We start from the raw sequence: 11,608 nt of genomic DNA, 5'->3' as shown, positions 1-11,608 counted from the left end.
AAACCATGAATCAGCTTGTATACCTTTTCTGGATATATACAAAGAAATGTCCATTGAAAAAAAGGTAAAAAACAAAAGGAAGTGCAGCTAGTTTGTGGTCTTTCCAGCTTCAGTTTGAAGTGATTGTGTTAGCTGTGTTGTTGGCTAGCTCCTCTGAACAACGAGTGAGCAGTCCTGACGAGTGACCACATTTCCTACGCCAGGCAAAACCGTACCTCATTAGCTCATTGTTATGGATGTATCCAAATAAATGTCACTAGAAAACAACTTAAGCAATGAAAATGCGGCTACTTTGCTGTTATTCTGGCTGTACTTTTTGACGTGATGGTAATTTAGCCGTAGTTGGCTAGCTGGCAAGCAAGGGATAAGGACGTTGCCAGCCAGAATGGCAATGGAACATTCATCACTTTAGAAGTGTCTTTGTGTTTCCAAGTCACTAAATCTTCATCAGCGCCAATTGAGAATGCACTGAGTACAACGCTCAGTCGGACCTCAAAGAACTTTCCACGATGTAGTGACGCAACGTGAAACCTGTGAATTCTTAACATCTATGTTTCTGTTTGGGTGTATATTATGACATAAAGCCCTGTATGGAATCTGCTCTTCTCTAGTATTGTCTCAGTCCCAGATGTAACATGGTTGTTTTGACAATAGAAATAGCAATACTACTGTAAATGATTAATGTTTATTGTCCTACAGGAGGACTGGACCATGGTCAGATTCATGTTTATTTTCCTACAGGAGGACTGGTCCATGGTCAGAATCATGTTTATTGTCCTACTGGAGGACTGGTCCGTGGTCAGATTCATGTTTATTTTCCTACAGGAGGACTGGTCCATGGTCAGAATCATGTTTATTGTCCTACTGGAGGACTGGTCCGTGGTCAGATTCATGTTTATTTTCCTACAGGAGGACTGGTCCATGGTCAGAATCATGTTTATTGTCCTACTGGAGGACTGGTCCGTGGTCAGATTCATGTTTATTTTCCTACAGGAGGACTGGTCCATGGTCAGATTCATGTTTATTGTCCTACGGGAGGACTGGTCTGTGGTCAGATTCATGTTTATTGTCCTACAGGAGGACTGGTCTGTGGTCAGATTCATGTTTATTGTCCTACAGGAAGTCAATCTAGCTCACACACAACATACACAAAACATCTAGAAAGCCCAGCAGGAAAGAATCAATAGTCAGAGATCCAGTAAGTAACCTGTGTAATGCTCTACTTCCCCTTAACCTCTGACCCCAGGACGGTCTGACCCCTCTCCACTGTGGCGCCAGGAGCGGACATGAACAGGTGCTGGAGATGCTGCTAGACAGAGGAGCTCCCATCCTGTCCAAAACTAAGGTACAGTAACTATGACAATGACTTTCTCTCTCTGTCCCTGTCCCCCCTCTAAACTGTCTGTCTGTACCCCTCCAGAACGGTCTGTCTCCCCTCCACATGGCCACCCAGGGGGACCATCTGAACTGTGTTCAGCTCCTGCTACACCACGAGGTTCCTGTTGATGATGTCACCAACGACTATCTGACTGCCCTGCATGTCGCCGCCCACTGCGGACACTACAAGGTCGCCAAGGTCATTGTGGACAAGAAGGCCAATCCCAATGCTAAAGCACTGGTAAGCATCAGTCACACTGTGTATTAAAATCGCTGTTAGATGTTAGCTTAGCTTAAGCTTAGCATTATTTTAGTAATAAGTTAGCATTAACTTTAGCAGTAGCTACTCTTCCTGGGATCCACACTAAATTGGAATCACAGAACAGTGACATGGGAACAGTAACATCACTTCCTGTTGTATATCATTCTGCCTCATCCAGTCCACAGCCTCTGAGGCTGACAGTAAAGTGTGTTGGCTGGCTGCAGGGTTAGGGCTAGGGTTTATGGCATCAGGCAGCCACTAGTATACTGGCATGGTGTTTAGTCATTGGAACAGAATGACTGAAGTTTAGAGAGAAAAAGGAAGAAGTAAAGAGGGAACTGAAGAAATAACACACGGTGCCAAACCTCAAAGCAGCCAGAGGCCAGTTACTGTAACTCCACATGTTTATCTGGTTAGTATCTGGTTAGCTGTGTGTTAACCAGGCTGGTTAGCTGTGTGTTAACCAGGCTGGTTAGCTGTGTGTTAACCAGGCTGGTTAGCTGTGTGTTAACCAGGCTGGTTAGCTGTGTGTTAACCAGGCTGGTTATCTGTGTGTTAACCAGGCTGGTTAGCTGTGTGTTAACCAGGCTGGTTAGCTGTGTGTTAACCAGCCAGGACATCTATAGAGTTGTGCTGTGTGTTAACCAGCCAGGACATCTGTAGAGTTGTGCTGTGTGTTAACCAGCCAGGACATCTGTAGAGTTGTGCTGTGTGTTAACCAGCCAGGACATCTGTAGAGTTGTGCTGTGTGTTAACCAGCCAGGACATCTGTAGAGTTGTGCTGTGTGTTAACCAGCCAGGACATCTGTAGAGTTGTGTTGTGTGTTAACCAGCCAGGACATCTGTAGAGTTGTGCTGTGTGTTAACCAGGCTGGACATCTGTAGAGTTGTGCTGTGTGTTTTTCTTTTAGAATGGTTTCACTCCGCTCCACATCGCCTGCAAGAAGAACAGAATCAAAGTGATGGAACTGCTGCTGAAACACGGAGCGTCTATACAGGCAGTGACCGAGGTAGGAACTGACACGGAGCGTCTATACAGGCAGTGACCGAGGTAGGAACTGACACGGAGCGTCCATACAGGCAGTGACCGAGGTAGGAACTGAAACACGGAGCGTCTATACAGGCAGTGACCGAGGTAGGAACTGACACGGAGCGTCCATACAGGCAGTGACCGAGGTAGGAACTGACACGGAGCGTCTATACAGGCAGTGACCGAGGTAGGAACTGAAACACGGAGCCTCCATACAGGCAGTGACCGAGGTAGGAACTGAAACACGGAGCATCCATACAGGCATTGACCGAGGTAGGAACTGACACGGAGCGTCCATACAGGCAGTGACCGAGGTAGGAACTGACACGGAGCGTCTATACAGGCAGTGACCGAGGTAGGAGCTGAAACACGGAGCATCCATACAGGCATTGACCGAGGTATTTACTGAAACACGGAGCGTCCATACAGGCAGTGACCGAGGTAGGAACTGAAACACGGAGCGTCCATACAGGCAGTGACCGAGGTAGGAACTGAAACACGGAGCATCCATACAGGCATTGACCGAGGTAGGAACTGAAACACGGAGCGTCCATACAGGCAGTGACCGAGGTAGGAGCTGAAACACGGAGCGTCCATACAGGCAGTGACCGAGGTAGGAACTGAAACACGGAGCGTCCATACAGGCATTGACCGAGGTAGGAACTGAAACACGGAGCGTCCATACAGGCAGTGACCGAGGTAGGAACTGAAACACGGAGCGTCCATACAGGCAGTGACCAAGGTAGGAACTCAAACACGGAGCATCCATACAGGCAGTGACCAAGGTAGGACCTGACAAGGAGCGTCCATACAGGCAGTGACCGAGGTAGGAACTGACATGGAGCATCTATACAGGCAGTGACCGAGGTAGGAACTGAAACACGGAGCGTCCATACAGGCAGTGACCAAGGTAGGAACTAAAACACGGAGCGTCCATACAGGCAGTGACCGAGGTAGGAACTGAAACACGGATCGTCCATACAGGCAGTGACCGAGGTAGGACCTAAAACACGGAGTGTCCATACAGGCAGTGACCAAGGTAGGAACTGAAACACGGAGCGTCTATACAGGCAGTGACCAAGGTAGGACCTGACACGGAGCGTCCCTACAGTCAGTGACCGAGGTAGGAACTGACATGGAGCATCCATACAGGCAGTGACCGAGGTAGGAACTGACACGGAGTGTCTATACAGGCAGTGACCGGGGTAGGAACTGACACGGAGCGTCTATACAGGCAGTGACCGAGGTAGGAACTGAAACACGGATCGTCCATACAGGCAGTGACCGAGGTAGGAACTGACACGCAGTGTCTATACAAGCAGTGACCGAGGTAGGAACTGACACGGAGCGTCCATACAGGCAGTGACCGAGGTAGGAACTGAAACACGGAGCGTCCATACAGGCAGTGACCGAGGTAGAAGCTGAAACACGGAGCGTCTATACAGGCAGTGACCGAGGTAGGAACTGACACGGAGCGTCCATACAGGCAGTGACCGATGTAGGAACTGACACGGAGCGTCGATACAGGCAGTGACCGAGGTAGGAACTGAAACACGGAGCATCCATACAGGCATTGACCGAGGTATTTACTGAAACACGGAGCGTCCATACAGGCAGTGACCGAGGTAGGAACTGAAACACGGAGCATCCATACAGGCATTGACCGAGGTAGGAACTGAAACACGGAGCGTCCATACAGGCAGTGACCGAGGTAGGAGATGAAACACGGAGCGTCCATACAGGCAGTGACCGAGGTAGGAACTGAAACACGGAGCGTCCATACAGGCATTGACCGAGGTAGGAACTGAAACACGGAGCGTCCATACAGGCAGTGACCGAGGTAGGAACTGAAACACGGAGCGTCCATACAGGCAGTGACCGAGGTAGGAGCTGAAACACGGAGCGTCCATACAGGCATTGACCAAGGTAGGAGCTGAAACACGGAGCGTCTATACAGGCAGTGACCAAGGTAGGAACTGAAACACGGAGCATCCATACAGGCAGTGACCAAGGTAGGACCTAACACGGAGCGTCCATACAGGCAGTGACCGAGGTAGGAACTGACATGGAGCATCTATACAGCCATTGACCGAGGTAGGAACTGAAACACGGAGCGTCCATACAGGCAGTGACCGAGGTAGGAACTGAAACACGGAGCGTCCATACAGGCAGTGACCGAGGTAGGAACTGAAACACGGATCGTCCATACAGGCAGTGACCGAGGTAGGACCTAAAACACGGAGTGTCCATACAGGCAGTGACCAAGGTAGGAACTGAAACACGGAGCGTCTATACAGGCAGTGACCAAGGTAGGACCTGACACGGAGCGTCCCTACAGTCAGTGACCGAGGTAGGAACTGACATGGAGCATCTATACAGGCAGTGACCGAGGTAGGAACTGACACGGAGCGTCTATACAGGCAGTGACCGAGGTAGGAACTGACACGGAGCGTCTATACAGGTAGTGACCGAGGTAGTAACTGAAACACGGATCGTCCATACAGGCAGTGACCGAGGTAGGAACTGAAACACGGAGCGTCCATACAGGCAGTGACCGAGGTAGGAACTGACATGCAGTGTCTATACAAGCAGTGACCGAGGTAGGAACTGACACGGAGCGTCCATACAGGCAGTGACCGAGGTAGGAACTGAAACACGGAGCATCCATACAGGCAGTGACTGAGGTAGAATCTGAAACACGGAGCGTCCATACAGGCAGTGACCGAGGTAGAAGCTGAAACACGGAGCGTCTATACAGGCAGTGACCGAGGTAGGAACTGACACGGAGCGTCCATACAGGCAGTGACCGAGGTAGAAGCTGAAACACGGAGCGTCTATACAGGCAGTGACTGAGGTAGGAACTGACAGGGAGCGTCCATACAGGCAGTGACCGAGGTAGGAACTGAAACACGGAGCGTCCATACAGGCAGTGACCGAGGTAGAAGCTGAAACACGGAGCGTCTATACAGGCAGTGACCGAGGTAGGAACTGACACGGAGCGTCCATACAGGCAGTGACCGAGGTAGAAGCTGAAACACGGAGCGTCTATACAGGCAGTGACTGAGGTAGGAACTGACACGGAGCGTCCATACAGGCAGTGACCGAGGTAGGAACTGAAACACGGAGCATCTATACAGGCAGTGACCGAGGTAGGAACTGACACGGAGCGTCCATACAGGCAGTGACCGAGGTAGGAACTGAAACACGGAGCGTCCATACAGGCAGTGACCGAGGTAGGAACTGAAACACGGTGCGTCCATACAGGCAGTGACCGAGGTAGGAACTGACACGGAGTGTCCATACAGGCAGTGACCGAGGTAGAAGCTGAAACACGGAGCGTCTATACAGGCAGTGACCGAGGTAGGAACTGACACGGAGCGTCTATACAGGCAGTGCCTGAGGTAGGAACTGAAACACGGAGCATCTATACAGGCAGTGACCGAGGTAGGATCTGACACGGAGCGTCCATACAGGCAGTGACAGAGGTAGGAACTGAAACACGGAGCGTCCATACAGGCAGTGACAGAGGTAGGAACTGAAACACGGAGCGTCCATACAGGCATTGACCGAGGTAGGAACTGAAACACGGAGCGTCCATACAGGCAGTGACCGAGGTGGGAACTGAAACACGGAGCGTCCATACAGGCAGTGACCGAGGTAGGAACTTCAGAAGACCTACAGAGGAACACCTAACTAACTTTACAAAAACTACAGAAGACCTACAGAGGACCTACTAACTAACATGTTGTCTTCTGACTGACTGTGTCTCTCTGTTCAACCATTCTAGAATGGATCTCTGTTCTGTGGTGTTTGTCTTTGATAGGTGGACATGGACACTAAGTTCTGGTGATTGTAGTTGTTTGCTACAGACTGTTTGAAGTGGTTTTGAAGTGAATAGAAGTATCTGAGTTAGCTGAGGTTCTGTGTTAGGAGTTTTATCCGGACATGACACATGTTGCTGACAGGGTCTTGAGGAGGAAGGCTTGGTGCTGGTCAGAGGGGCTGGCTCTGGTATCAGTTTTTACCAGAAAAGGGCCAGATAACTTCTGTTGTGAGCTAGGGGCTGGGGGCTATGCACTCGGTGAACTGCCTACAACTTTAAAGCGGACTATCTCTGTTCCTAGAATAACTATGTGTCTCCGTTTCAATCGGGTCTCTTGTTCCTAGCCTAACTCTGTGTCTCTGTTACAGTCGGGTCTCACTCCGATCCATGTGGCGGCTTTCATGGGACACGATAACATCGTCACTCAGCTGACGAATCATGGAGCTTCGCCAAACACAACTAATGTGGTGAGTCACATAATATACTCTCTCCCTCTCTCTCCCTTTCTCCCTCTCTCTCTCTCTCTCTCTCTCTCTCTCTCTCTCTCTCTCTCTTTCTTTCTTACTATCTCTCTCTCTATCTATATCTCTCTCTCTCTCGCTCTCTCTCTCTCTCTCTCTCTTTCTCTCTCTCTCTCTCTTTCTCTGTGTGTGTTTGATAGAACCCTGGTACCTAACCTGTGTGTTTGATAGAACCCTGGTACCTAACCTGTGTGTTTGATAGAACCCTGGTATCTAACCTGTGTGTTTGATAGAACCCTGGTACTTAAACCTGTGTGTTTGATAGAATCCTGGTACCTAACCTGTGTGTTTGTGAAGTAACATTTCTAACCTGTGTGTATCTCTGAGTTCCAGAGGGGAGAGACGGCGCTCCACATGGCAGCGAGGGCCGGCCAGGCTGGCGTAGTCAAATACCTGGTTCAGAGCGGAGCCAGAGTGGAGGTCAAGGCCAAGGTAGGACTGGCGAAAAACCCAATACTGACTGGAGAAAAAAACAAAATTGACTGGAGAGAATCTCCCATACTGACCAGAGAGAATCCCTCATACTGACTGGTGAGAATCCCCCATACTGACCAGAGAGAATCCCCCATACTGACTGGTGAGAATCCCCCATACTGACTGGTAAGAATCCCCCATACTGACTGGAGAGAATCCATCATACTGACTGGTGAGAATCCCCCATACTGACCAGAGAGAATCCCCCATACTGACTGGTGAGAATCCCCCATACTGACTGGTGAGAATCCACCATACTGACTGGAGAGAATCCCCCATACTGACTGGAGAGAATCCCCCATACTGACTGGAGAGAATCTCCCATACTGACTGGTGAGAATCCCCCATACTGACTGGAGAGAATCTCCCATACTGACTGGAGAGAATCCCCCATACTGCCTGGAGTGAATCTCCCATACTGACTGGTGAGAATCCCCCATACTGACCAGAGAGAATCCCTCATACTGACTGGTGAGAATCCCCCATACTGACCAGAGAGAATCCCCCATACTGACTGGTGAGAATCCCCCATACTGACTGGAGAGAATCCCCCATACTGACTGGAGAGAATCCCCCATACTGACTGGAGAGAATCTCCCATACTGACTGGTGAGAATCCCCCATACTGACTGGAGAGAATCTCCCATACTGACTGGAGAGAATCCCCCATACTGCCTGGAGTGAATCTCCCATACTGACTGGAGTGATTCTCCCATACCGACTGGAGAGAATCCCGACTGGTGTAGCTAGTAATTTTAGTAGTTCTATGGCCTATTTATTGTCCTCACGCCATTTGCACACACTGTATATAGACTTTCTTTTTTTTTCTATTGTGTTATTGACTGTATGTTTGTTTATTCCATGTGTAACTCTGTGTTGTTGTTTCTGTCGCAATTCTTTGCTTTATCTTGGCCAGGTTGCAGTTGTAAATGAGAACTTGATCTCGACTAGCCTACCTGGTTAAATTAAGGTGAAATAAAACAAGTTAAAACAAATATAAAAAAATTACATTAAAATAAGGTATTCTTATTGGTGGAGTTATTACATTAAAATAAGGTATTGTTATTGATGGAGTTATTACATTAAAATAAGGTATTGTTATTGATGGAGTTATTACATTAAAATAAGGTTTTGTTATTGGTGGAGTTATTATATTAACATAAGGTATTGTTATTGGTGGAGTTATTATATTAACATAAGGCTTTCTTATTGGTGGAGTTATTACATTAAAATAAGGTATTGTTATTGATGGAGTTATTACATTAAAATAAGGTAGTGTTATTGGTGGAGTTATTATATTAACATAAGGTATTGTTATTGATGGAGTTATTACATTAAAATAAGGTATTGTTATTGGTGGAGTTATTATATTAACATAAGGTATTGTTATTGGTGGAGTTATTATATTAACATAAGGTATTGTTATTGGTGGAGTTATTATATTTAAATGAGGTATTCTTAGCCATGTGGAGTATTTAAAGTTGGATTACTATATATACTGTGACTTGTTGTCACAGTTGATCTTAAGAAAAATGTTTTTTGGTGGTCTGTTGAAGTGTCTTTGCTCATGTTTGTCTCCTGTCTGTCCTCTAACCCTCTGTCCCTGTCTCCAGGACAACCAGACCCCGCTCCACATCTCCAGTCGTCTGGGGAAGCCTGACATCGTGCTGTATCTGCTGCAGAATGGGGCGTGTCCTGACGCCACTACCACCTCTGGCTACACCCCCCTACACCTGGCTGCCAAAGAGGGACACAGAGACGTCTCCTCAGTCCTCCTTGACCAGGGGGCTTCTCCAGACATCACTACCAAGGTACACACTACACCCAACACACTTCACTCTACACACTTCACCCTACACACTACTAACCCTACACACTACTAACCCTATTAGAGAGGGACACAGAGACATCACCTCAGTCGTCCTTGACACTACTTTGCACTTTGCACTACACACTATACCCTACACACTACACCCTACACACAGAGTTATAACTAGTTCCACTGGAGGAGGGTTAGAGTTTTAGTTAGTTCCACTGGAGGAGGGTTAGAGTTATAACTATAGTTCACTGGAGGAGGGTTAGAGTTATAACTATAGTTCCACTGGAGGAGGGTTAGAGTTATAACTAGTTCCACTGGAGGAGGGTTAGAGTTATAACTATAGTTCACTGGAGGAGGGTTAGAGTTATAACTATAGTTCCACTGGAGGAGGGTTAGAGTTTTAGTTAGTTCCACTGGAGGAGGGTTAGAGTTATAACTATAGTTCCACTGGAGGAGGGTTAGAGTTATAACTATAGTTCCCCTGGAGGAGGGTTAGAGTTATAACTATAGTTCCACTGGAGGAGGGTTAGAGTTATAACTATAGTTCCACTGGAGGAGGGTTAGAGTTATAACTATAGTTCACTGGAGGAGGGTTAGAGTTATAACTATAGTTCCACTGGAGGAGGGTTAGAGTAATAACTATAGTTCCATTGGAGGATGATTAGTTATAACTATAGTTCCACTGGAGGAGGGTTAGAGTTATAACTATAGTTCCCTGGAGGAGGGTTAGAGTTATAACTAGTTCCACTGGAGGAGGGTTAGAGTTATAACTATAGTTCCACTGGAGGAGGGTTAGAGTTATAACTATAGTTCCCTGGAGGAGGGTTAGAGTTATAACTATAGTTCCCTGGAGGAGGGTTAGAGTTATAACTATAGTTCCCTGGAGGAGGGTTAGAGTTATAACTATAGTTCCACTGTAGGAGGGATAGAGTTATAACTAGTTCCCTGGAGGAGGGTTAGAGTTATAACTAGTTCCACTGGAGGAGGGTTAGAGTTATAACTAGTTCCACTGGAGGAGGGTTAGAGTTATAACTATAGTTCCACTGTGGGAGGGTTAGAGTTATAACTAGTTCCACTGGAGGAGGGTTAGAGTTATAACTAGTTCCACTGGAGGAGGGTTAGAGTTATAACTATAGTTCCCCTGGAGGAGGGTTAGAGTTATAACTATAGTTCCCTGGAGGAGGGTTAGAGTTATAACTATAGTTCCACTGGAGGAGGGTTAGAGTTATAACTATAGTTCCCTGGAGGAGGGTTAGAGTTATAACTAGTTCCACTGGAGGAGGGTTAGAGTTATAACTATAGTTCCACTGTGGGAGGGTTAGAGTTATAACTAGTTCCACTGGAGGAGGGTTAGAGTTATAACTAGTACCACTGGAGGAGGGTTAGAGTTATAACTAGTTCCACTGGAGGAGGGTTAGAGTTTTAGTTAGTTCCACTGGAGGAGGGTTAGAGTTATAACTATAGTTCCACTGGAGGAGGGTTAGAGTTATAACTAGTTCCACTGGAGGAAGGTTAGAGTTATAACTATAGTTCCCTGGAGGAGGGTTAGAGTTATAACTATAGTTCCACTGGAGGAGGGTTAGAGTTATAACTATAGTTCCCCTGGAGGAGGGTTAGAGTTATAACTATAGTTCCACTGGAGGAGGGTTAGAGTTATAACTATAGTTCCACTGGAGGAGGGTTAGAGTTATAACTATAGTTCACTGGAGGAGGGTTAGAGTTATAACTATAGTTCCACTGGAGGAGGGTTAGAGTAATAACTATAGTTCCATTGGAGGATGATTAGAGTTATAACTATAGTTCCACTGGAGGAGGGTTAGAGTTATAACTATAGTTCCCTGGAGGAGGGTTAGAGTTATAACTAGTTCCACTGGAGGAGGGTTAGAGTTATAACTATAGTTCCACTGGAGGAGGGTTAGAGTTATAACTATAGTTCCCTGGAGGAGGGTTAGAGTTATAACTATAGTTCCCTGGAGGAGGGTTAGAGTTATAACTATAGTTCCACTGTAGGAGGGTTAGAGTTATAACTAGTTCCCTGGAGGAGGGTTAGAGTTATAACTAGTTCCACTGGAGGAGGGTTAGAGTTATAACTAGTTCCACTGGAGGAGGGTTAGAGTTATAACTATAGTTCCACTGTGGGAGGGTTAGAGTTATAACTAGTTCCACTGGAGGAGGGTTAGAGTTATAACTAGTTCCACTGGAGGAGGGTTAGAGTTATAACTAGTTCCACTGGAGGAGGGTTAGAGTTTTAGTTAGTTCCACTGGAGGAGGGTTAGAGTTATAACTATAGTTCCACTGGAGG

The 11,608-nt window shown here is 47.1% G+C and overlaps 1 protein-coding gene across 9 annotated transcripts in view; it reads left to right on the top strand.

The window, feature by feature from the left end:
- The first annotated feature begins 2,545 nt into the window (after positions 1–2,545).
- Positions 2,546–11,608, top strand: part of LOC110512780 (ankyrin-3) — a 115,464-nt gene continuing 106,401 nt past the window's right edge. For 6 of the 9 annotated variants that reach the window (XM_036972079.1, XM_036972077.1, XM_036972078.1 and 3 more), the window contains exons 1-4: positions 2,546–2,649; positions 6,861–6,959; positions 7,347–7,445; positions 9,101–9,298. In XM_036972079.1, coding sequence (XP_036827974.1) covers positions 2,602–2,649; positions 6,861–6,959; positions 7,347–7,445; positions 9,101–9,298 — 444 coding nt within the window. In that variant the 5' untranslated portion in view covers positions 2,546–2,601. The remainder of the gene's footprint in view (positions 2,650–6,860; positions 6,960–7,346; positions 7,446–9,100; positions 9,299–11,608) is intronic. The other 3 variants (XM_036972082.1, XM_036972081.1, XM_036972080.1) reach the window with 1 other exon arrangement.

The sequence above is a fragment of the Oncorhynchus mykiss genome, unplaced genomic scaffold, assembly GCF_013265735.2.
Source record: "Oncorhynchus mykiss isolate Arlee unplaced genomic scaffold, USDA_OmykA_1.1 un_scaffold_119, whole genome shotgun sequence".
In the NCBI taxonomy this organism is placed as follows: domain Eukaryota; kingdom Metazoa; phylum Chordata; class Actinopteri; order Salmoniformes; family Salmonidae; genus Oncorhynchus; species Oncorhynchus mykiss.
This window is presented reverse-complemented; position numbering and strand designations above follow the sequence as displayed.